This window comes from Bos indicus x Bos taurus, chromosome 5 (assembly GCF_003369695.1).
Source record: "Bos indicus x Bos taurus breed Angus x Brahman F1 hybrid chromosome 5, Bos_hybrid_MaternalHap_v2.0, whole genome shotgun sequence".
Lineage (NCBI taxonomy): Eukaryota > Metazoa > Chordata > Mammalia > Artiodactyla > Bovidae > Bos > Bos indicus x Bos taurus.
In genome coordinates this window covers 12044365-12070094 of record NC_040080.1, presented here as the reverse complement: position 1 = coordinate 12070094, position 25730 = coordinate 12044365, and the positions used below count along the sequence as shown (strand labels likewise).

Below are 25730 nucleotides of genomic sequence, written 5' to 3'. Positions count from 1 at the left end.
AGAAAGCTGACTGTTGAAATCCTCTTTATCTGTGCTGCGCCCACTTCAGTGGCCAGTCCTGTGCCGCTCGCAGGGTCCACTCCCACTTCCTCATGTCCTCCCCCTCTCTCACTCTTCCTGTGCACTTAGCTGCCCACGATTGCTCTTCTGCCTGAAGTGACTGGAGTAGAAAGGAGTTTTTCAAGTTAAGGAATTTCTTTTCTACTTCTAGAGGATCAGTCATCAGTTGATAGCGTAATATTTAACGTTTGAATGAGCAGAAATCAGTATTTATGCAATAAGGAAATTTTCTCTGTTTGTAGACATTAAAATTGCTTATAAATAGACTTTATTTGTGTGACTGATTTTGCTGAGAAAAACACCAGAAGATGTCCCCTTCTGCAAGATGGAAGGGTGACCAGCAAAAACAACCCAGTGCTCATGAACAAAAATATTTGCAGCTTATGTAGGTAATACCCGTGGCTCAGCTGATAAAGAATCCGCCTGCAATGCGGGAGATCTGGGTTCAATCCCTGGGTTGGAAAGATCCCCTGGAGAAGGGAAAAGCTACCCACTCCAGTATTCTAGTCTGGAGAATTCCATGGACTGTATAGTCCATGGGGTAGCAAAGAGTCGGACACGACTGAGCAACTTTCACTTTTATGTAGGTAATACCCACTAAGCACTGGGACCCCTGAACCATCATCCCCTTAAGAGACGGAGTCACTGTGAACTTCTACCCTCTTCTGGGTGCTGGTGACGCAGGGTCAGGAAAGCTTCCCCTTTGTGGAAGGTTCACCTATTTTATTCAGCATTTCTAAGAATTCTGCCACATAAGCATTTTCAGATCACCTAGTTTGACCAAAAAAAAAGACTTCTTTCATAGTACACGAGAAAACTGAGCAAAGAAAATATCACTTTGTCATGCAGTCCCACATTGCTCATTCTGTCTCATTTTAACAGCCATGATTAATTCTAATTGGTCCTTATGTCATATTTTCTGAACAAATGATCAGTTTCTGTTACACTCAGTAGAAGAATTTCAAATGAATGAGCCTGCTCAGCTGACTGAGGAGTCTGAGGGGTGGTAGATAACACGCCTGTACTTCTGCAAAGGCTGCAGAAAACTCAAGTGAGCTACCCTGTATCTGTATGTCTATATATTATTCACCCCTGCCGCACCACACCCCCCAACCCATTTCATCAGGGGACAGCTAGTGGAGATCAGTTAGTGTCTCCAGAGAGAACCAAGATCTCCAGACGAGCAGTGAGTCCCACACAACTGCATGGTAAGCTGAGGTGTCCCGGTGCGTGTCCTGCAGAAAGGTGTCTCCCCCGGGGGAAGCAAGCTGATGCCCAAGCCTGCTCGGGTCTCTGGCTTTCTGGTCTGCTGTCCCAGGCCAGACATCACCTTCTGTCCCTGCAGTCTTTTCACCGTGGTTTTCACTCTCCTTCCTTGCATCCCTCCCCTCCGGCCGCCCACAGGGCGCTTCCAGAAGTTGGAGACCGTGTCCTCTTCAGTCGGGTGTTTCCGTAAGCATCCTTTCTAGTTTTCTGTTACGTTGTGTGTGTCTTATGTGTTGAGCATTACCAGGCTGCTTAATTTCCCTGATCTCTCAAGTTCTCAATGGAAAAGGGGTACTTTACTGTTGCCCCAAGTATTTTCAATAGGTCCAGCATGGAAAAGCATCTGAATTCAGTGAGTCATGCATTAAGTAACCATCCGTTACCAACTTGTGCCCACCACCTAGTTACCAGGTGACCCGTCCCAGAGAGCTGCTGTGACACATGGGCCAGCTTCACAGTGCCCCCCCAACTTGTGGCTTCATCGGGCAGAGCTGAGGGCTCCGACAGCTGCCATGCAGGCCCAGGATACCGGCCCAGGCTGGCTGTTCTCACCTGAGACCCCTGTGAGCGCACAGTCCAGCTCTTGGTCAGGCCTGCACTTATCTGGCCTGTGGTTGGAGCCACAGGGCTTCCTCCCAGAGTTACTCCCACGGCCCTGGGCTCTGCTCCATTTGGGCTTCTCTGTGGGGTGGCTCAGTATGTGGGGCTGGCTCCCCCTTAGGCAAGCGATCAGGGAGGGGAGAGAGCAGTCAGGACGTTAGAACCTGTCTCAGTGGGGCCACCGCCACTCCCCTCATCCTGGTGGCCACGTCCACCTGCCCTACAGCGTCAGGGTCATTGCGGGCTGGCCACCTGGGCAGTGAGTGAGCAGCAGATAGCAGTGTCTTCCTGCATGAGACACTGCTCAGCCCTGGACAGGAACACGTGACAGAGGGGGCATGGTTTGGAAACACCGAGACGTGGAGAAATACGTGCTGTGCGATTCCAGGTTCTGCTCAGCTCTAGGGAAGACCACAGTAACCTCAGAAAGCAGATGAGACATCACAGCAGAGCCTGCTCGTCTCCTGCCGCCTCCGCCCCCAAGAGGCAGACAGGTGTGTCCTTGCCAGGCCTGTCTCCCTCTTCCTCTGTGTTCAGGACCTTGCTCATCGTCACATCAGCAGGTCTGATCCCTGCATGTGTGCTCATCTCCCTTCCCTCACTCACCCCCCATCCTCGGGACTGAAGACGCCAGGACTTAGGGCTGAACTCTCTGAGCACAGGGCCCTCGTGCGTGACTGTTTGCTCCCCGTGACGTCAAGATTCCTTCTGCCAGGCTCAGCATCACCCACACACCAGTCTCAGGCCAGAGGAGGTGTGTGCCCAGGGCAGACCTAGCGGACAGCGGTGCCCCTGAGCGGGCTCTCTCGGATGCAACCTACTGAGCGCCCTGTTGTCCCCAGTGTTGGGCCCTGGCCACCAGCTCTGGAGCAGCTGGGAAAGCCCATTCATCTGAGTGTTAAACTAGCTTAAAAGGGACATCTAGGGACTTCCCTGGCGGTCCAGTGGTTTAGAATCCACCTTCCGATGCAGGGAACATAGGTTCCACCCCTGGTTCGGGAACTAAGATCCCACATGCTGCGGGGCCAATTAATAAATAATTTTTTTTTAAAAAGTGACCTCTATGGAGAAAACTGGAGCCTGTTATACAGAGTGAAGTAAGTCAGAAAGAGAAGTACCAATATAGTATATTAATGCATATATATGGAATTTAGAAAGATGGTAACCACAAACCTATATGCAAGACAGCAAAAGAGACATAGATGTAAAGAACAAGCTTTTGGACTCTGTGGGAGAAGGGGAGGGTGGGATGATTTGAGAGAATATCATTGAAACATGTATATTACCATATGTGAAATAGATGACCAGTGTGAGTTCGATGCATGAAGCAGGGCGCTCAAAGTCGGTGCTCTCGGTCAACCCAGAGGGATGGGATGGAGAGGGAGGTGGGAGGAAGATTCAAGATGGGGGGACACACGTGCACCTGTGGGTGATTCATGTCAATATATGTCAAAACCACCACAGTATTGTAAAGAAATCATCCTCCAATTAAAATTAAGTAATTTTTTTAAGTGACCTCAAATGTTGAAGGGAGAGCAATAAAATGACTTTTTGTTCTATGAAGAGAACAGAAACAGTTAAAGCTACAATGTCAGTGAGAAAGAAAGAAAGCAAGCAGCAAGTGCAGAGGTAGCTTGAGTACTGTAGCAGCCGCTCCGGACACGTGTCCCTCTCGCTGAGCGCCGGCCCCTGATGACGAGGCCAGCCTTGGGACCGTCCGTGTATCCACTCCCCACATGTCGCTGAAGTCAGGTGCTTGGCCAGGGCGGTCATTCCTCGGAGGACGCATGGGGTCCGTCATGGCCAGAGGACCCTCCTCTGTGTGCAGCCCTGGCCTGTCGTGTACCTGCTGTGTCCACGAGGGGACAGCCACCCTCCCAGCTGTCCTGTGGGCCCTTATCCCCTCTGTGGCGAGTGAAACCCGTCCGGTTAGGATATACTGCATCCAGAAGTTGACAGAATAGACAATTACTGGTCAGTGCCTGTTTCATGACTCAACTGCCTGTACTGACTTGGTCAGATAAACGTGCTCATCTCGTTTTAATTATCCTGCCTCCGTTCAGTCCTAGATTCTTACATATTAAGTCTTCAGTGTACATACTTTTTCCTTTAAACCACCACAAACATTAGGATCAGCTCCATGTTTCCTGCCAACGGCATCCAGATTTATTTGAAAGGAACTGGATGCAAAGCGTTTTCCGTTCCCCGTCCTCCCCGCTGGAATTGCCTCCTACTTCCTCAGCTTAATCTCTGCTTTAATCTTGACTTCAAGACTCATCTTTGTAGTTTGGAATTTCCTAGCCATGGAATCAGCTCCTTACCTTTAGGAAAGCCAGCCTTTGCTTATTTTCACTCACACATTTGTCCCTTCTTGGGCAAAAGCTGTCCAGGAGGCAGGCACTTTGTTTTTTATTGGAGTACATTTGCTTTATACAGTTTGTGTTCGTTTCTGCTGTACAACAAAGTGAATCAGCTATGTATATCCATGTATCTCCTCTTTTTTGTATTTCCTTCCCATTCATGTCACCAAGGAGCACTGAGTGGAGTTCCCTGTGCTGTAGAGTAGGTTCTCATTATTGGTTATCTGTTTTGTGTATAGTAGTGTATTTGTGTCAATCCCAATCTCCAAATTCATCCCCCCACACACACACACCCCACCTCCCCTCTTGGTGTCCCCACGTTTGTTCTCTGCATCTGTTCCTGTGTTTCTGTTTTTCAAATAAGATCATCTACTTCCAACTCATTATGGCCGTGCAAGACATGAGCCCCCTGTTACACAAGCACCCATTCCCCCCACACCAAGAATCCACGTATGTGAAGCTCTTTTTTAAAAACCGAGATGTAATTGACATACAGCATCATATTAGTTTTCAGTGTGCAACATAATTGTATCTATGTGTGTATTGTGGTCAGTGTACATCTATCACTACATTTTTTTTTTTCTTGTGATGACAACTTTTAAGATCTTGACTCTCAGCGGCTTTCAAATATGCAGTGCAGTGTTGTTAATTGTTACCACCATGCTGTACATCACAGCCCCAGGATTTAATAACTGCAAGTCTCTACTCTTTGACTTATAAAGAGTAAGTAGATAACACGCCTGTACTTCACTTATAAATCTCTTCACTTATAAATCTCTTGATATCTAAGTGTTGGACACAAATTTATTCTTTTGGTTTTCTTAACAAATCAAGTCACAAGCTTCCTCAGTTAACCTCTCTGGGTCTTATCTTCCTCATCTGTAATGTTGGATGGATAGATAAAATTGATTTTGAGGTCTAAAGTCTATATTTTCCAATTTTTGACAAGTCAGTGTATTTACCTGTAGCTGTATTATCTGCTAACTGCTGACATTAAGGACAGTTTTAAAAGAAGCAGTTGTAAAGCATAAGGAAACACATATGTAAGGATTGTTTAAAACTGTCTATAGATATTTGCTTATCTTATGAAAGTAATAAATATTGCATTTTAAAGTTTGAAAAAAAAATCCTGGTTACTCACTATCCCCCTGAAGCCTTTTTCGTATCCTGCAAAGAAATGGATCCTATTTTGATGAGTTCTGCCTGCCTGGAGTTCGGTGAAGTCCAGAGGCTGGGAGACACAGGGAAATCTGAATTCCTCCCAGGCTCCTTCCTTCCATCTGTTCCGTCTCTTTTGTCATCAGTTCCAGATGTAGGCAGATTCTTCACAGAATTTGATAAGACCCTCTCTTCCCCTTGTTTCGAGCATCACATCTCGCTTGCCGTTCCTATTGTCAGACTGCCGCCTTCTGTGATGCTGCGGGGAATTTATAAATCTTTCTGATCCCTCCTGAATCGTCTCAATGCAAATAAATCAACCTCGATTTCCTGCCCCTCTGCACGTGCCCCTCCCGTTCCTGACCCCTCGCTGTCTGTCAGGTGGCATGATTTATAGCTGCTTCCTGAGCCCCTTGACCTTGGTCTGAGGATCTCATTAAGCGTGAGTAAGAAGACAGGTTCAGGGTGATTCACCTTTCTCCCACTCAGCTTCTCTTGGTAGGAATCAGATCAGTACGCTCCACAGAATCTGTTCCTGCTGCCTCTTTTGGTCTCTCTGAAAGAATGTGAATACTTACGAAAAGCGAATATAGAATTAAGTGATACTTGTACTCAAGGAAACAAGAGGAGTGATGGTAGACAAACTGCAGCATTAACCATCACAGAGTACCCTTCCCATGGACAGCCCACACGACCAAATTAAACTATCTGTACTACTGTCTGGCTTTCTTGAAAAAGCATTCACAGATACGAATATCCAAATTTTATTGAGTTAAAGCTTGTTTTGAGTGCTTCACACAAATTAAGTCATATAATTACACAGAAACCACCCTGTGAAGCACAATTATCCTTATTGTACAGAGGAGATGCTGAGAGAGCGAGAAATTTGCCCAGAGTCACATGGCTAGTAAGCGCGGAGCTAGGATTCAGAACAGACCATGTCACTCCACTGCCAACATTGACGATTGCTACACCAAAATGTGTTGCCATCATCATAGGCTTTCGGTTAGAGATTTCAGTATCCTTTGTGTGTATTAATTGCTCGGTCATGTCCGACTCTTTGCAACCTCATGAACTATAGCCCACCAGGCTCCTCTGTCAATGGAATTCTTCAGGCAAGTATACTGGAATGGGTTGCCATTTCCTTCTCCAGGGAATCTTCTTGACTCAGGGATCAAACCCAGGTCTCCTGCATTGCAGGCAGATTCTTTACATCTGAGCCACTCAGTAGCATTTAGCTGTATCATTAATAACCCAGTAATTCTGTCTCGTGCACTTTAATAAATTCTTTCCTAAGTTACAGTGAAAATAAATTTGCATAAAGGACTGTGCTCAGTCAGAAAAATTCAGAATCTCGACAGGCCAAAATCTCTTCCCCACCTTATATCAAAGGTATCTTCTCATTTCAACAATTATTTTAGAAATTGTTGACTGAATGAGAGAGAAGTCTAATTGAGAACTCAGTATCTGAAATCAGATAGACTGATTCTTAAGCAGCCAAATTTGAAGAGCTATGTGCTTAAAACCCTAAATTACCATCACAAATAACTCTGGTAATAAAATACTGTTACTATCATATATGTACATGGGCAGAGAAATGGAATGGGTGTGTCAAGAAAATGGTGTGTGAAAACGTGGAAATATCAACAAAGAAAATCTAAAGAGAAACCCAAAAAGAAATTCTGGAGCTGAAAAGTACACTAGCCAAAATGAAAAATTCACTTAGAGGGGTTCAGAGCAAATTTGAGCAGGCAGAAGAATCTGTGCACTTGAGGATAGGATAATGGGAATTATCAGGGCTGAGGAACGGAAAGAAAAATGACTTAAGAAAAGTAAACAGAGCCTAGAGACCCCTGGGGCAGCATCATGTGGACCAGCATGCACATCATGGGAAGGAGGAGAGGGCAGGAAAGGGGCAGGGAGAATATCTGAAGACATAATGGTGAAAACGTCCCATATTTGCTGAAAGACAGCAAATTCCAAGTTAGGTGAATTCAAAATGAGACAATTATAGTCAGACTTTCAAAAGATGAGGAGAGAAATCATCACATACAAGGGATCCTCAGTAGGGTTTTCAGCAGATTTCTCATCAGAATCTTTGGAAGCCAGAAGACGAAGACTTCTTTGGGGAGGCTGATATATTCTAAGAGCTAAAAGAAACCAAGAATCCTATATCCAGTAGAACTATCCTTGAAAAATGAGGGAGAAATTAAGACATTCTGAGTTAGGCAAAAGCTGCAGGAGATCATGGCCATTAGATCTGCCCAACAAGAAACGCTGATGGGCGCCCTGCAAGGTGAAAGAAAAGACCGCTAGATGGTAGTCTGAGACTGGCGTGGAGAAGTAAAGACCTCAACAGAGGTAAACACTTGGGCGATTATAAAAGCTAGTATTGTCGTAACAGTGTTTTATAACTGTAGTTTTTGTTTTCTACATGACTTAAGAAAGTGAAACCTACACGCACATGTGTAGGCATTCCAGGGGTGACTGCGGTCCTCGGGTGGAGTGTGACTACCACCAAAATAGAGCTACAGTTTGGGGTGATCAGATGAACCTGGTTGCAGACACGGGTACCTGTAGTGATGTGGCTGCAGAGATGTGAACTGGATAGGCTGTTCTGACCCAGAATGTCCTGGAAGCTGCTGCTAAGAGTTGGGTCACCTTCGGACACATGCAGGCCCCATCTCCTAGTCCCCATACCCCCGCCTCCGCCCGAGTTCCCAGTCTGTTCCAGGACTGGGAGGAGACAGACCAGGGCTTGCTGGTGGAAGAGAGGTGCTCCATGGCAGGCCTGCCAGGGCAGCTTCCGACTTCTTCTGACCCCTCACAGCCCTGCTGTGGTCTCTAATCAGCTGCCCCCAAATGCCTCCATCTGTTGGAAAGAAGGTTTTCGGGCCCCCCATGCCTTTAACCACAGTTGTCTTTGCTCGTTCAGTTCGAGAATGAGCTCGTTGCTGGTTCTTTTGTGTGTGCTTTTTTATTGACTCCTAGGTGTTTGGAGTTTCACGCTATGTGGCTCTGGATCCTATGTAAACCTCTGCTTCACGTTTACTCTGTCCCCCAGCCCCAGTACCTTATGATGTGTTTCAGAAAATGATGCCTTTGGTAGCAGGTGCATTTTGCTGCCTGTTTGTTCATTCACTAAGTTGTGTCTGACTCTTTGCAACCCCATGGGCTGCAGCACATCAGTCTTCCCTGTCCTTCACCATCTCCCAGAGTTTTCTCAAACTCATGTCCATTGAGTTAGTGATCCATCCAACCATCTCATCCTCTGTTGCCCCCTTCTCCTCCCGCCCTCAGTCTTTCCCAGCATCAAGGTCTTTTCCAATGGGTCAGCTCTTCTCATCAGGTGGCCAAAGTATTACAGCTTCAGCATCAGTCCTTCTGATGAATTTTCAAGGTTTTCCTTTAGGATTGACTGGTTTGCCGTCCAGTTTCACTAATTTATTCAGCCACTAATTCCTTTTAAATGACCCTTAATGAGTATTCATTCCTTATTAGAATCAATCTATGCCTGGTACTTCTTGTTTATTTCTAGAAATCAAAGTTTTTTCAAATACTTGAGTTTATTGAAATGATCAGTGAAGTATTTCTACAGCTTTAAGTATAGGAGATCAATTTAAGATACTTTTTTAAATTAAGAATTTTTTTTTTAAGAAAGGCCTGATTATAATAAATGTCAGGGTTATTTTCCTTTCACAAAAGACTAAAAGCTGTTTAGCTCAATTTCACACACACACAGAGAAGTAACTTTGGAGACTAGAGAAGATACCTAGAATGCGTTGGTCAGTGTTTGTTGATTCCAACAACTTAACCACGTCTAAAAGTTTGTGAGAGCACCCAGGTACAGAGAAGTCCTTTTGCGGTGAGGTCTCAGAGCAGGAAGACAAGCTGGAGCTGAGGGTCTTGGCCCTGTGTCCGTTGCTCAGGGTGGGTGGTTTCCATTAAGAACCGAATGCGCTCACGTCCCAGGTTTGTTTGAAGGTGCTTCAGTGCACGTGCGCGTGAGTGTGCGGTTCATAGTTGACACTGAGTCAGTTCCGTTCATTCCCTTTCCATGCACGGACCATGGTTTTGTCAAAAGAAAGCATAAAGTCCCCTCAGAACTTCAAGAATTTTGATCCTTCTTATCTGAAATGCATCTTTTTTCTTGTGTGTGTGTGTGTGTATGTGTTTAAAGTGCTTAGAATTTCTGAAGATTACCCCATTGCCTGCTTGGCTATTCCTCAGACAGGGGAAATGTTTTTTTTGTTTGTTTTTAGTGAAAAGCATTAAATAAATGTGTTTACTAAAGGAAAGGGTGTCTTGTTTGAAGGGAGAATACTGAACTTTTCTGCTTTGCAGCACAAAATTGTTGGGTTAAGATGCATTATAATTGATACCTGTGGTTTGTACCACCATTCTTGAGAAAGTGATTTTTTTAAGATTCTGTTTGACACCATCTAAGATTTTTTTTTTTAATGGAGGGGATCTGTCTTTTCTGTTACATGTGAAGGAATTTAATGTCACTTCTCTTTTTTTTGTGGCCCCCATATCTAAAATTTTAACTGTGTGTGCTTAGCCACCCAGATGGCCTGATCTGTAGACATAACTCTATGGTAAATGCTCTCGGACCCTGGCCTTTGTTCACTGGTTTCTAGAATAACAGAAAACGCCTGCCTACATTATCTTCTTTCCTTAGATGTGATGGTGAGTCTCACTGTATCTGGCTAGCAGTCCCTTAAATATTTTGCAAAATGTGGGGCTTCTGTTTCTTTAAGGACACACACAGCTGGAAGAAACGATGCTGGTAACCTTAAAACTCGAATAGGGTTGCTTCAGGTTTATTGCAAAGGTGAGAAGTGTGTGCTAGAAAGTGAGGCAGTGATCAGGAATAAAGTTTCAATCGCACTTTGTTTTAAACAGTCTCATTTCAGACCCTGGTTTGGGTCAGTTTAGCAAGCTGGCCTACGAGCTATTCCATTCCTGGAACTCTCTGGCTTCGTGGGTCTGGCTCTGAGTTTTCACCTTGGTGTACTGCAGTTACACACCACAGCCCCGCCAGAAACAGGACAGCGCTCAAAACTTAGAAATTCTTACAAAGTGTCTTTTAATTTTTAAACACTGGATATATCTTTATCTTCATGTTAATATTCATTGAAAAAGAGAAAGTATAGGCTGCTGTCCCTCCAGAGTTCAAAGGTAAAGTCTTCATGGCATATAGGAAAGAGTTAGACATACCTAATAAGCAGGACTATGTATTAAGATTAATAAATAAATACTTTCTGGTGGCTAAGGAGGAAGGAATATGTGATTGTTTGTTGGGGAAGCAAGGAGTCCCACACAAACCTTTCTGAGAACTAAGGAATGATTATAATAAGATGAAAAAAACCTAGGCTCCTTTATTTTTTTATTTTTTAAAAAGGGCAAGTAGAAAGTTTGCTATGTGTTTGTTTTCTTTACTTTCTACCAAGAGTGGGGGAAAAAGCAGGGTTTTGGTAGGAAACACAGAATATGTTGAAAGAACAGACATCCTATGAACTGAAAGCCATAAATGGTGACATATCCAAGAATACCCTTGAGATGAGAGAGGAAGATTACATGAATCCTTAAGGAAAAAAATCCCCTGAATACCAAAACAAATACCTGAATATCCATAATCAAAAGTTCTCCTTTTTCTTACATAAATCAATTTGTATACGAGGAAATCAAAGGAAAAAACTCGGTGAAGCTAAGAAAACCAGAGTGCCTGGATTCTGGGCTTCTTTTTGAAGCTATTATAAGTAGCAGCAGTTATGTTTTTATTTGAGATAAAACTTTGCTGGTTAGTTAAGATGTCCATTTTCTTTTGGCTGAGACAACTCATTGTAATAATGCTGGATTTTTCATAGTTTTGAGAAATTCTGTTTGGTAAGCGTGTCTATTTTTAATTAATACAAATGGGAAAACAGCATTATTTAATCAAGATAATTTCATAGAAAAAGCTTTCAAAATATAAAACTCATTGCTGGAACAATAATAAAATACAATCCCAAATGCACCAACCTTAGAAAACAGATTCTTGAATTTGACAAACACGTGTTAAAAGGACTATATAGGTACATATGTGTGTACACACACACATGTACTAGCGATTTTACTGGGCACTGGGTTGACACATGGCTGAAGGAGTGCTCGTCCCAGCCCTCACAGACTCGATCCATGGGAAGAAGAGACATGCAGACGGGTTATGAGAATCTGACAGATTCAGAGAATCTGAAACGCTTTTTGTTCCCAACCTAAAGATACTGGATAAGCTTTAACTCCCTCTCAGAGTCTGTGGTGGAGAAGGAAATGGCAACCCACTCCAGTGTTCTTGCCCGGAGAATCCCAGGGACGGGAAGCCTGGTGGGCTGCCGTCTATGGGGTCGCACAGAGTCGGACACGACTGCAGCGACTTAGCAGCAGCAGCAGCAGAGTCTGTGATGTGTGATTGAGCTTATTGGCAGAAGAGGAAATCCGCAGGTGTCAGAAGCAAAGACAGTGTGCATGAAAGCAGCAGCAGCCCTAGGGTGCTGTGACCTGCTGTGACCAGTTCAGGTCAGGCTGGGTTTTAGGGTCCGCACGGCGAATGGAGCTGGAACATGAGGATGCCATGAACCAGGCGCTGAAACTGAACCTCTGCCGGGGCTGGGACATCAGAGGAGCGCTGTTCAAGGGGAAGGAGAGCAAGGCCAATTCAGCCAAACTTTTACTGCCAGTGAATGAGAAAAACTTTCCTCTGCCATGACCCTGGGAAGGATCCCCGGGTTCCCAGTAAGATGCCAGAATTTCCAGCAGATTTAGAGTACCACTGGGTGTGGGAAATTCCTACTGAAATACTGATACATTTTCACAATTACAGAATAACATTACACGGGTAACTCGGCATGTGCTACTGTAGTGTTAGCTATTGTAGTGTTTGTAATAGCAGTAGGGTGGGAAGAACCCAGGTGCCGGTTGATTGTAATAGCAGTAGACTGGAGATAACCCAGGTGTCCGGCGGTGGGTGCTGGTTGAATCAGTTATAGTACATCTAACAGAATGGAGGGAGAGATGGAGCCGCTTCTAGAATACTTTGGTAAATGAAAAAGCAAGAATAGTGTATTTAATATTCTGCTTTTAAGAATATCATTTATTTGGCCATCCTGTGTCTTTCTTGCGGCTCCTGGGATGTAGTTTGGTGTAGCTCTCTGATGAGGGTGGGACCTAGGCCCCCTGCACTAGGAACGCAGAGTCTTAGCCGCGGACCAGCAGGGAAGTCCTCAGTATTCTACTTTTCATGTGACGAAGGTGGGTGAATGCAGAAATGTTTGTGAGAGTGCATGCTTGCTTACCGTACATAAAGAAAGATTTAAAGATGAATTTAAAATTTACGCCCAAAATTTCCTATGAAAAGAGGAAATGAATAGAATGGAGAAGCAGGGTTGAAAGCAGGTTTTCTCTGAAGGGACCTAGTTTTATATATAAAGTTTTGACCCTAGAATCATACAGATGTTTTACATAAATAAAAATAAAATCATATCAGAAAGTGGGGAAAGCAGTTCTTGAGTTTTGTAAACAGATGAATCTAGTTATTTGTTAAATTGTTGACATAGCCACATAGAGCCTAGGATTGTTTCAGCTAACTGTATATATTACAGATCTTTCTCTGTACATTCTCAGTAAAATACTCGCCAGTGAGAAGAAAAATAATGCAAAGAAATTTTAAAGCTCATGCTGAAGGCATATTGATAGTGGTTACATTGGTATTGGTATTTTCAAAGAACTATTCTGATGGATAAAGCCAATAAAAGCTAATTACATCATTGTAAGGAACCAAGGTTTTTCAGCTTAAGAGGAAAAAGGATATATAAAGTATAAAATCAAAGAGGTTAAGTAAAAACTTATTCTTTAAGGGTCGGATCTAGACTCTTAAATCTAAATTGAAAATACTGCTGTTCATTCATAATCTTCTTCATCTTTACAAAAAAGTTTTCCCCAGCTCTGAACTGAAACAGCCTGGAAGCAGCGATAATCCTGCAGCCCTGAGCATCCTAACCCACTGGTGTCCCGCTGACCAAGTGAGCTCTTCGGTAAAGTGGCTGATTCTAGATCTGGAGCAAGAAATGGACAGACAAGACGAGCTTAGCGCGTATTTGCCAGAATGCAGGGGTGATGTCACGTCCAAGGACACAGAAAGTCTGCCACATAGAAAGTGCGCAGGATGGTTCTCCTTTCCCATTGTGATCCTAACCAGGACCATAATTAAACTACCAAACTTGTTTCTCTGAAAAGCAAAACAGGATTGGTTGGGGGACTTCCCTGCTGGTTCAGGGGTTAAGACTTCACCTCCCAATACAGGGGGTGCAGGTTCCATCCCTGGTCAGGGAGTTGGGATCCCACATGCCCCATGGCCGAAAAGCCAGAAGGTAAACAACAGAAACCATGCTATACCAAATTCACTACAGGCTTTCAAAATGGTCCACATCAAAAAGAAAAAAGATCTTAAAATCAGTAGGAAACACATTTTTCTATTCTAGAGCTTGCCCTCTAGTTGAGAGAATAGGGTGTGAAGGTAGTCTGACAGTGACAGCTGTTGGGCTGAATTCAGCACAGTTCTCTCTTCTGATCCAGCTCTTGTCCTCTGCCTCCCGCACTGTTCCAAGGGAGCCCCCCAGAGCTGTCCAACCAGTGGAAGAGGAACTTTGCCAGCTAGAAAGATAAATGAACAACTGAAGAATAATTCATAGGGCTTCCCTGGTGGCTTAGTGGTAAAGAACCCGCCTGCCAGTGCAGCAGACACTGGTTTGATCCTTGGTCCAGGAGGATCTCACATGCCACAGAGCAGCTAAGCCCGTGCACAAGTACTGAGCCTGTGCTCTAGAGCCCAGGAGCTGCGACTGCTGAGCCCACACACTCTTGAGCCTGGCTCCACAAGAAGAGAAGCCACTCAATGAAAAGCCAACACACTGCAACTAGAGAATGAAGTTGCAGCAGTGAAGACCCAGCACAGCCAAAGATAAATTTAAAAATTTTTAAAGAATAATAACTAATTTATACTTTTTAATGTAATGAAGTTTAAAATAAAGCTCAAAGGTAATTTGTTGAAATTTTGTAAAATTTATAGCCAATGTTGCATCTGACCCACCTAAAAATAATGGAGACTATGCTTTTTTCATTTTATATATCAAATACCAATATAACAAAGTTTAACTGAAATTCACTATAATATTAATAAAATGATTTCCAAGGTTCAATGAATGTAGGCAGAAATCATTTTATTGCTTTCTTCAAGATAATTGGAAATAATGCTAATTAGTAAAGTTTTATTTATATATTTTCTAAAATATCTCAGAATATTTCTAAGTATTATTCTTTCTAAAGCTCATTTAGGTAGGTTAATAGCATTCTCAGAAGCCAAAAAGCAAAGATTAGTGAACAACCAGATAACTGATCAGAATTCAAACATTTTTTAGTACCTGGGTTTGGATCACCAGCATATACTGTTTCTGAGCCTAACTAAAATATTTTTCTGTGAAGTGTCATTTCTGAACTGCCGTGTCTGAGCACTGATATCTCAGTCTCAGAAGAAAAGGTTAGCAATCTAAACGAGGAGCTCCTTTTCCTCTGGCAGAGTGGTGGTGGTTTAGTCGCTCAGTCGTGTCTGACTCTTGTGACTCCATGGGCTGTAGCCCACCAGGCTCCTCTGTCCACGGAATTCTCCAGGCAAGAATACTGGAGTGGGTTGCCATTCCCTTCTTCAGGGGATCTTCCCAACCCAGGGATTGAACCCAGGTCTCCTGCACTGCAGGCAGATTTTTCACTGACTGAGCTACCAGCGAATTCCCTGAACGGGTGTATATAACTGTATACAGAGGTACACGTTTATGGCTTACAAAGTTGATTTCAGCAAGTTTCTTCCCATCTTTTTTTTCCCCCCCTCTCTTTACTGCTTCAAACAATCTTATTCTTCATGTCAGGGGACCAAGGGAGTCCAGCTGTCTGCATAGGCACGTGGCATGGTTCAGAAGGGAAGATATTTGGCTAAAAAGCACCTTTCATGCTTGCTGGCTTATCTTAAGAAGAGCGGTACAAGAGCTCCTTGAGAACAGTGCCGTTTGCAGGGTCTGTATAACATCTACTACTCTGTGAGCTGTCGGGTGCTTAGCGCTCAGCCTCTGTCTGTGCAGGGAACAGACTTCACACCAAATTAATGAACCTTAGGCCTGGGAACCCTGGCTCAACTTGGATACACCTCAGGTCTTTCAGAAATGGAGACGTTCTTGTATCTACTTCTTCATTCGCTTACATGAAATAAGTAACCTTTGGTCTTATCTATCTCCTATGATCAGTTCTTCTTGGAGGCTTTCAGTCTCATACCTCAGAGATACTTGAGATACATCCTGCTCTGGAAGGGGATTTGCGTGTGCTTTATCAGTTCTTCTCCAAGTTTCTAAACTCGCACTGAGTATCAGGCCTTCAAGATTGTGTGTCACGTTCTAAGATAATAGCTGTCCAAGTGTGCTTCTGCCGCACATTCCTCTTACAGTTGACGTGGAGGTGTTTCTGGCGTGCCCCTGCCCTTTGCTTTTCCCTCCCTCGTTGCAGAAGCCTCTCCATCGGTCACACAGCACCACGTGACATGAGAAACGTTCCCCTGCGTGTTTTCAAGGCCACTTCGAGTCTTCTCAGAAAAGAAATTTGATATCACAATTTTTTGATAAGGATTTTCTCTTCTGTCATTATATCCTGGAGGGAGGAATTGGCTACAAATGTATGTATATTGTTTTTCAGTAAAAATCTAGAGAGCCCAAGTGCCCAACAGTATGGGGCTCATTAAGCATCCATTCAATTGAACACTGTGCAGCCGGTTAAAATTAGAGTTTGTTGTTCAGTCGCTCAGTCGTGTCTGCCTTTTTGTGGGCCTCATGGGCTGCAGCACACCAGGCTTTCCTGTCCTCCACTGTCTCCTGGAGTTTGTTCAAATTCATGTCCTTTGAGTCGTTGATGCCATCCAGCCATCTCATTCTCTGCTGTCCCCTTCTCCTCCTGCCTTCAATCTTTCCCAGCATCAGGGTCTTTCCCAATGAGCCAGCTCTTCACATCAGATGGCCAAAGTATTGGAGCCTCAGCATCCTTCCAGTGAATTCACAATCCTTCCAGAGAATATTCAGTGTTGATTTCCTTTAGGATTGACTGGTTTGATCTCCTTACAGTCCAAGGGACTCTCGAGTAGATTTTTAGAATAATATTTAGTGACATGGAATGTTCATAATAATAGGGATAGCTAAAATTAGTTGGGTATTGATTTTATGCCAGGTGCCTTTGTAAGCGCTTATGTTAGTACCTCGGTTGGTTAATCTTCACAACAGTCTTACCGGGAGAAGGTATTGCTATGCACATTTTAAAGGAGAGGAAACTGAGGTTCAGAGCATGTGAGCAGCTTGCCCAAGCTGAGCTGGCTGGTAAAAAGCAGAACTAGAATTCAGGCCTGGGCAGTTTGGCTCTAAAGCCCCTGCTTAGGCATCATTATGTGAAAAAAGTACCAAAGAAAAATCTCTGCAAACTTTTTTATGGAACTAGACAAAATGTCTTACATTTACCAAGAAAATGTTTTAAAGATACCCAATCAGATTTTGACAAAGCAGAATTGGTGAAGAAGGACATGTCTTACCAGATGTCAAAATACACTGCACAATAATCACAGTTTTAAAATACTGCATTATAGCAAAAGCAAAGAATAAATCAGAACATGCTACTATTTAGGTTCATAGGAAAGAGACTGAACAGATTCACATAAATATTAACAATGATTATCACTGGTTAGAGGGACTTAGGGGTAATTTTTTTTCTCTGTTTTAAATTATCTACAGTGAACATTTTTGAATCATATAACATTAGCAAATGTATTTTTAATGCTTTCAGAACCTCAGGTTTTAACAATATTGCTGTTTGATCATATGCACAGGGTTCTGTGGATTTTCTAAATTGCTTGTTCTGCAAAGTAAATTCTCTAAAATGTTTTATAGATGTGTATATATATGTGTGTGTGTCCATACGTTCGCTTAGGGCTTAAGTTAACCAACCACACAGAATCCAATCTGCTCCTCCATTCTGGTGAACTTGGAGGAGAGGCCATGAGAGAATAATCCACTTCCAGTCTTAGGACTAAAGAGAAGGATTTCAGAATCTTTAACTCATTTCCAAAGCCTGAATTGTTTATTGATGGTATAAAGAAAATGGTGATGTCATTGAATTTTAATATGTTGCTTCTGTCCGATCACCTTACTGAACTTTATCGTAAGTTGTAATCATTTTTCAGATGATTCTCTGGATTTTTCTCAGTATATAATCATTTCATTTACAGATAAGGATAACTTTTCCTCCGGTATTTATGGTCTGTGTGTTAAATAACATCTCCCCCAAATGGAATAGTTGTTTAAAAGGATGAGTAACTCTCACAGTGACCTGGCAAGATGGGTGCTGCCCAGCACGAAGTGAAAAAATAGGGTCACAGTGTTCTCTCTCATGTGTGGTGTCATCCACTCTTTATTTTAAAAAATAAAAACAGGCACTGCATGAAGTGCTTAATTTAAGGAAATTACTCTTCCGTCCAGAATTCGCATGCCAGTTTAGGTGCCTGTCTTAGCCTGCTTGGGATGCTGTAACAGAATACCACAGACTGAGTCACTTCAACAGCAGAAATTTGTTTTCTCACCCCCCTGGAGGCTGGGAAATCCAAGGTCAGGGTGCCAGCTGACCCAGTTCCCATGAGAGCCCTCCTCCTGGCTCTCGGAAGCCCCCTCCCCACTGTGTCCTTCCCCCTTCTTAGAAGGCCACCGTCCCATCAGATCAGGGTCCCACCCTGATGACCTCAGTTCACCGTAATCAGCTCCCGAAGACTGCCTCCATATGTATGGAGGTATGTGAGGCTTACGCCCTCAGCATGGGTTTGAGGGGGCACAGTTCAGCGTGTAGCAGTGCCCGAGCTTTCCCCCCACCACCACCCAGTATCCTCAGAAATCCTACGTTTAATTTATTTCAGACGGGATCCGTTATACCCTTTCTTGGTACATTTTTAATGTGCTTGTTACTGTACAGTGTGTCGTAGAGATTTTGCCTGAGCTTGACCTTGTGAATCGTTTCCTCCTAGACACAAAATCGAATGAAGTTAATGGCCGACAATTACGAGGACGACCACTTCAGATCCTCCCATTCCGGTCAAAGCAATCACAAACCCTCCCCAGACCAGGTAAGGCTGCTCTCGGTTGTCTTCTGAAAAACCAGCATGCTTTTGTTTTGATGTATTCTGTAGTAGCGTGTTACAGACTCTGGGGTACAAGTTAGAAAAATAAAAATAATCAGTTTCTGAAAACTTTTTTTCTAAATACGGAGTCCATTTCTGTATAGGAAGGTGGTGCCTGATTCTGAGTATTTTAAGAGGAGTTACCCAACAGATTTGAAAGGAACACTAAAGAATCCTTAAATTGAGATGAGAAAAAAAATTAATCTTCTCAGAGAAACTCACTAATTTGTATCTGTCCTGCTTCAGTAGAAAAAGAAAACTTTCCGTATAAGCTCAGTGAGGCACACACAACTCAGGGTGTGTATTTACCTGAAAATTTGAAAATCTCTGCTCATCACCTGTTAAACGGAAAGGTTGAAACTTAGTTTTTTCGTTCCTGTCTCCCTGGTGGACCTCTCCATCCACATCCTCCTTAAACTGTTGCCTTCAGCTCCTCATGAGTGCAAAGGAGGCACTGAGTCAGCCTGAAGGGAGCCATATCCAGTGCCAGTTCTGGAAGAAGGGAACTCTCCCAAGATCTTGAATATGATGGATGGGGGAGAGCAGTGAACAGATTACCTCATATCCCATTGCCAAAAATCAGATTTCAACATCTCCATCACACTCAATCTTAACATATACAGCTGAGGGAGAAAAATAATAGTTAAGTAATTACATCCATATGATCGAAGAGTCCAGAGGAACTCCCCCACTAAGCCCCTCCTCCAGATACATAGCTCCGTCTTAGGAGACGAAGAGGAAACGCTGCACATGAAAGCACAATAATATCGAAAATGCAGTTTTTTTTCTAAGATTTAGAAGGTTATAATCATTGTATGATGACATTCACTAAGCCCGTAGAGGCGGCTTATACTTTAGAGGGAAAGAGTGCAATCTTTAGGCAAAGCAGAGAGCTGTCTGCCCAGTGGCAGCAATCTGTCCTCGCCAAGAAGCCATTTGCTTTTCTCTGACTGTTTTCTTGATACCTGGAACTGAGTTTATGCCAGTTTATGTAGGGTGAGGATTTTAGGGGGCTTCCCTGGTGGCTCAGTGGTAAAGAACCCGCCTGCAATGCAGGAGATTTGGGTTTGATCCCTGGGTCAGGAAGATCCCCTGGAGCGGGGCATGGCAACCCACTCCAGTATTCTTGCCTGGGAAACCCCATGGACAGAGGAGCCTGGTGGGCTACAGTCCATGGGGTCACACAGAGTCAGACATGACTGAGAATTCAGCACACACGTAGGGTGAGGATTACAGCCTTCCCTTGAAACAGGTTTTGCTAACTAATACCAGGATTGGATGCCTGGGAGGAGCGGGAGGCAAACAGGAATGGGGAAGGGTTGAGGAAGAAGAAAGAAAAGCCTCCAGCTTGGTCGTTTTGCCCAAAAGACAAGAGCGTGTCAAGGAAGTGGGGAGGTTGGACGTGCGGGGACAAAACGAGGGCAGGTCAGAGCTTGGTGTGGGGGGTCGGGAGCCAGAGGCCGTTCTCTGCGGCTGCGTCATGCCTGTCTCTGTCTTGAGTACTAACCAGCTCTTTTTCGTCCCCACGCTGCGCTGGGCCCTGCGTCCTCCCCGTAGGACGAGGAGGAGGGCATCTGGGCGTAGCCCCCACTTGCTCTTAGTTCAGCCATTTTGTTCAGAACGGTGAGAACGGCTTTCCTGAACTACAGAAACGTGTTCTGTTTGCCTTCACTTTTTTTTTTCTTCCACACAATCATTTCACATCCTGTTTCTCTGTGATTCACTGAATCCTTGGTTTGCTCTCTGCTTTCTCATCTCACCTGGTTCCCGTGTGTATCGCTCGCTTGTGACATAGCAGGGTTTGGGTTCTGTGGCTTTTTTATTTTTCCTTGTTGTATGTTAATAGTCACTTTTGTCATTTCTTTTTGTACATTTTTGGAAGAACTTCCAGGGCATGTAGCTAAATTTCTCCTGTTGTTATTTTATTTATAAACTACCCACTCTGGCATGATTTAACAGTGTCCTGGTAAGGTTTATATTGACTCACATCAAACTGGAAATAGAAGAAATCAATCAGATATTCTACCAGTAGGTTTGGGGTGTACTTCTTATGATAATTAATACTATTTAGTCTTTAAAAAAAAAAACAAACAAACCTGCACTTTGGACTAAAAGCTTCAGTTTCTGTGTATAGAAGAATGCTCTGGATTCTCAGGGTCAGTGCTTCTTGCACAGTGCCCAGTGGGACAGTCCCCTGGGGCTTGGACATTGCTCCCAAAGAGAAGGGAAGAAGCGATACAAGACTTTTTGAATACAGAGTCAGTCTCCAGAGTTGCTCTCCCCTCCTCTGTGGATTGCTGCCGCGTCAAACAGTTGCCAGGACACTGTCTAGATTCTGCTTTACCGGCCAATTGGCTAGAAAATGCGGTCCGGCTGTGTCAGCCTCTCTCTTTGATCTGGTGCCCTGGAGGTTTGACTGAGGAAATCCTTTGCTTAGAAAAAATAATAATGGTGATGAATAAGTTCACACATCCTGATGGCCTTGCACCCTCTGGATTCACTGCCCATGCTTGTTGGCCATCTCGCTCTGCTGAGGTCAGTTCTCCCTGAGAAGTCTGTGTCTCGGTGTTACCCCCGATCAAATCACACGGGTGGTGTAGAGCTCTCATGGAGACACAGCCGAGGAGAACGATGAGGTAAGTCATGGCAAGGAGCGTGCATTGTGAAGATGGGAAACCTGCCACGTGGCTTCACCCTGAGGTTGTGGAAGAAGCTGAAACACAGTGCCAGCCAGGAAGCTCTTGGGGCTGGAATGCTGCATGCCAGACAGAGCTGAGGTTGAGCGAGTCAGCGCGCTGGTTTTCATGGTCTACACTGTGCCCCACAAGGGGCGGGATTGTCATTGTGGAGCCTCGGGGGGAGTCGTGCAGGAGTCAGGTGGAGATCACCAGGCCCCACCTAGAGCAAAGCCGCCTTGTCCGTCCTGGGAGCGCATAGGGGCTTCCGTGCCGCCCTAGCAGGGCGCCCCTCCCCACATGTGGGAAGGGGGCTGGGTTTGGATTGCTGACCCTTTTTCCAGACATAGAAGAAGACCTGATGGTGTCAGAGGAAACAGGGCCCACAGATCCTGAGCCTCCATCCTCCCTGTCTGCTCCCACAGGAGAGTCTAACTCCTAGCAAGGGGGGCTTCCCAGGTGGCTCTAGTGGTAAAAAAGCCCACCTGCCAGTGCAGGAGACATAAGAGGTGCGGGTTCGATCCCTGGGTCAGGAAGATTCCCTGGAGGAAGGCATCTCCTAGAGGAGGAATCCACTCCAGTATTCCCACCTGGAGAATCCCCATGGACAAGGGAGCCTGGTGGGCTACAGTCCATGGGATTGCAAAGAGTCGGACACGACTGAGCACACATGTAAATATACAGTGGAGTATTATTAACCGTACACACCGTGCTTTATATCTCCAGGACACGTTTATCATCTTAAACTGGAAGTTTACACTTTTTGACCCCCTTCACCTATTTCGCCCACCCCTAAACCCCACCACAGGCAACCACCACATCTGTTCCTGCATCTATGAGTTTGGCTTTTTTTTTAGATTCCACATGTAAGTGAGATTGTGCAGTGCTTGTCTTTCTCTGAGTCACTTCACTAAGCATAATGGCCTCAAGGTCCATCCGTGTGGTCACAAATGGCAGGATTTTCTTCTTTTTTATGGCTGAGTAGTAGTACTCGGTGTGTGTGTGTGTGTACAGTTGGCCCTTGAACAGCACAGGTTTGAACTGCACAGGTCCACCTATGCAGTAAGTACTACGGTACTGCACCGTCACCATCGGCCGCATCTACGGATACGGAGTGAGGGACGCACAGGCACCGCAGGTACAGAAGGCCGACTCTTGGGTTATACACGGATTTTTGACCATGCAGAAGGTCAGTGCTCCCAACCCCTGCATTGTTAAAGGGTCAGCTGCATGTACACCACATTTTCACACATTTACAGGCCCCACCACATTTGGAGTCTTAAAAGGCCCCAGTGCAGTTTCATACAAATTTTAGAATTCTCTGCTCTATTTCTGTGAAAAATACCATTGGAATTTTGGTAGGGACTGCACTGAATCTGTAAATTGCTTTGGGTAGTAGGAACATTTTAACAATATTAATTATTTAAATCCATGAGAGCAGACTGTCCTTCCAGTTCCCTCTCTTTCTGCTTGAGAGGCTTTTTTTTCCCCTAGTAAGTGGATGTTATTCTGTCAAATGCTTCTTCTGCACTGTGGAGACGATTATATAACTTTGATTGTTCATATTGTTCATGTGGTGTTTCACACAGACTGATTTCAACCATCAATGCAGGTGTTGAACCATCCTTGCATCCCTAGAATAAACCCCACTTGATTGTGGCAAATGGTCCTTTTAATGTGTCGTTGAATTTAGTTTGCTAACATTTTGTTGAGAACTTTTCCATCTGTGTTCAGCAGAGATACTGGTATGTCATTTTCTTTTCTTGCAACATCTTTTTCTGGTTTAGGTATCTTCTGAATGTGGAAGAGTTCTCCGGTCTTGTATTTTTTGGGAAAAGTTTTCAAAAGATTGGTGTGACTTTTTCTTGAAATGTTTCTTAGAATTCACTAGTGAAACAAGCTAGTCCTCAGCTTTTGTATCTTGAGAGGTTTTTAATTAGATTCATTTCCCTTACTTGTCATTGGTCTGTTTACATTTTCTGTTTCTTCGTGATAACAGATGTGGTAGGTTTTATGTTTCTAGGAATTAATTTGTTTCTAGGTTGTCCAGTTTATTGAAATGTGATTGTTCATAGTAGCCTCATAATTCTTGTATTTAGTATCAGTTATAACGTTTCTTCTCTCATTTCCTTTTTTTAAAAATATTTATTTATGTGTTTAGCTTAGCCAGGTCTTAAGTGCAGCATTTGAGCTCCTCCGTCTTCATGCAGGATCTTTAATAGCAGCGTGTGAACTCGTTGTTGCAGCATTTAGGATCTAGTTCCCTGACCAGGGATCCAACCCAGGCCCCTTACATTGGGAGCACAGAGTCTGAACCACTGGACCAACAGGGAAGTCCCTCTTTTTTTCATTTCTGATTTTATTTATCCTGCCTTTTGTAGTTTCTCTGTTATATCCCACCTGTGAAACTGACAAAACATGTTTTCTTTTGTGTCCCTTGTATGGCAGGTATATTATTTTATGGCTGTTTAGTTTGGTGTTAAATAACATGCTTTGCCTCTCAAACGAATTTGAACTCAGTAGCTGTGGAATTTCCCTGGAGTCACTTCACCTCTCCTCCAAGCGTCAGGTTCCCATCTGCTAAGTGGCAGTGATGAAACCTACAGCGAAGGTCCTGGTGGGGTTACAAGTACAGACGTTCTCAGTGCACTTAGCCCCTGGCCCAGCACCCGGGAAGTGCTCAGTGGGCTGTGTGATATTGGTAGTGATAGTGCTTAAACCCCTCCAGGGTTCACAGGATCCCCTGGTGCTACTGTTTACTTCATAGATTTCCCCTCTCTCCTAATGCAGTAACATTCCTCTCGCTGCACAAGTCACGCACAGTCCTAGTAATTCATTTTTCCTGCAGCAAGAGAAACGTCTTCTTTTCAGAATCTCTGAATTGTTGATGACATCACCCATCCTGCCTGAGGGGTGTCCCTGTGGGAGGTCAGCTGCAGACCTTAAGTCAGACCCCATCGCCTTCTAAGAAGTAACCACGCTGGCAGGCACCTTTTCCTGCTAAAGTTTTCTCACCTGAGGATGGTTTGCAGGCTGCCTCGACACAGAGGGTCTGAGTAATTCTTGAGGGACTTGGTGATCACGTGAGCTCAGTGAGGCAGGGGCCTCTCGGGCCACGTGATCGAGCTATAAATACTCGGGGAGAGCCCTTTCAGTGTAGTTTTAAGACACACTATACAGTGCTCCACAGGCTCCCCCCTACATTTTTATAGTTTCTGCTGAATGATTTAAGGTGACGTTGTCCTGAGACTCACTTGATTTATTACTTAAACTGAAAATTGCGGTGTTCTAAGCATTTCTGGAACATGGGTCCTTAACAATTAGGAGCATTTGACTAATGAGGATGTGCCCTCTTCTTTCTGTTTGTGGCCTTATTTGTAACTCAGGCATTCTCCCTGGATAATAAAAATATCCTTGCACTTCATGCAAAATAAAATCCTTCACATCCTAATTGTTTTTCACAGTCCTGTGGGCAGACCCTGTGGAGCTCAATAAATAGTTTTTGAAAAAAAAAAAAACTGGGGAGCTTTTGCCCTAAAAAAAAGTTGCATGTATTAGAAGTTTCATGCATGTGTAGTAGGTATTTTTAAACTTTTAATTTACTCTGTACCCTGAAAAGACCCTGATGCTGGGGAAGATTGAGGGCTGGAGAAGGGGGCAACAGAGGATGAGGTGGTTGGATGGCATCACTGACTCAGTGGACATAAGTATGAATAAACAGTGGGAGATGGTGAAGAACAGAGAAACCTAGCGGGCTGCAGTCCATGGGGTCGCAGAGTCAGACATGACTTAGTGACTGAACAGCTCTGTACCCTGACAGGTCATCCTGTGATCTGACACAGTTCATGTGTGGGGGATCCCAGTCAGTTCCTAGCGCACTTTCTAGGATACACTGCCAAATTTATCACCTACCCCTCAGCTAACATGTGACGAGACCCCTTTTAATACCAGTTCCAGGAGACAGCCCTCATGCTTGCCTATTACATCATGTTTTTATTTTATAGAGTTATGTTTTGGAGGATGTGATCTGACTCGCATCTTATCTGAGCTGTTAAACAACAGTCGTGTTACAATAGGGTTCTGCAGTATTTCTTTCATTAACTTGTCCTCAACTTCTCCCTAATTTGTTATTTTCTATATATTTCTCTCTGTCTTTAGGATTACTGTCTGTTTTGGGTTAAAGGACTATTTTCTTGAACCCAAAAATGCATCATCAACCAAAACAAAAAAGCCATTCCCCCTTGATGTCTCTGTCCTTCCTCCTGGTCCCGCAATGACGAGGTTGAAGCTTGCAGCTGGGCCTGGCGGTCGGCGTTTCTGGGATGA

At 44.1% G+C, this 25730-nt stretch overlaps 1 protein-coding gene across 12 annotated transcripts in view; it reads left to right on the top strand.

Annotated features, from left to right (window-relative positions):
• ERC1 (ELKS/RAB6-interacting/CAST family member 1) overlaps positions 1-25730 on the top strand; it is a 268320-nt gene that overhangs the window by 204696 nt on the left and 37894 nt on the right. For 8 of the 12 annotated variants that reach the window (XM_027540950.1, XM_027540947.1, XM_027540951.1 and 5 more), the window contains one exon: positions 18577-18675. In XM_027540950.1, the coding sequence (XP_027396751.1) occupies positions 18577-18675 (99 nt within the window). Of the gene's footprint in view, positions 1-18576; positions 18676-20286; positions 20353-25730 lie in introns of all 12 variants that reach the window. The other 4 variants (XM_027540957.1, XM_027540955.1, XM_027540956.1 and 1 more) reach the window with 1 other exon arrangement.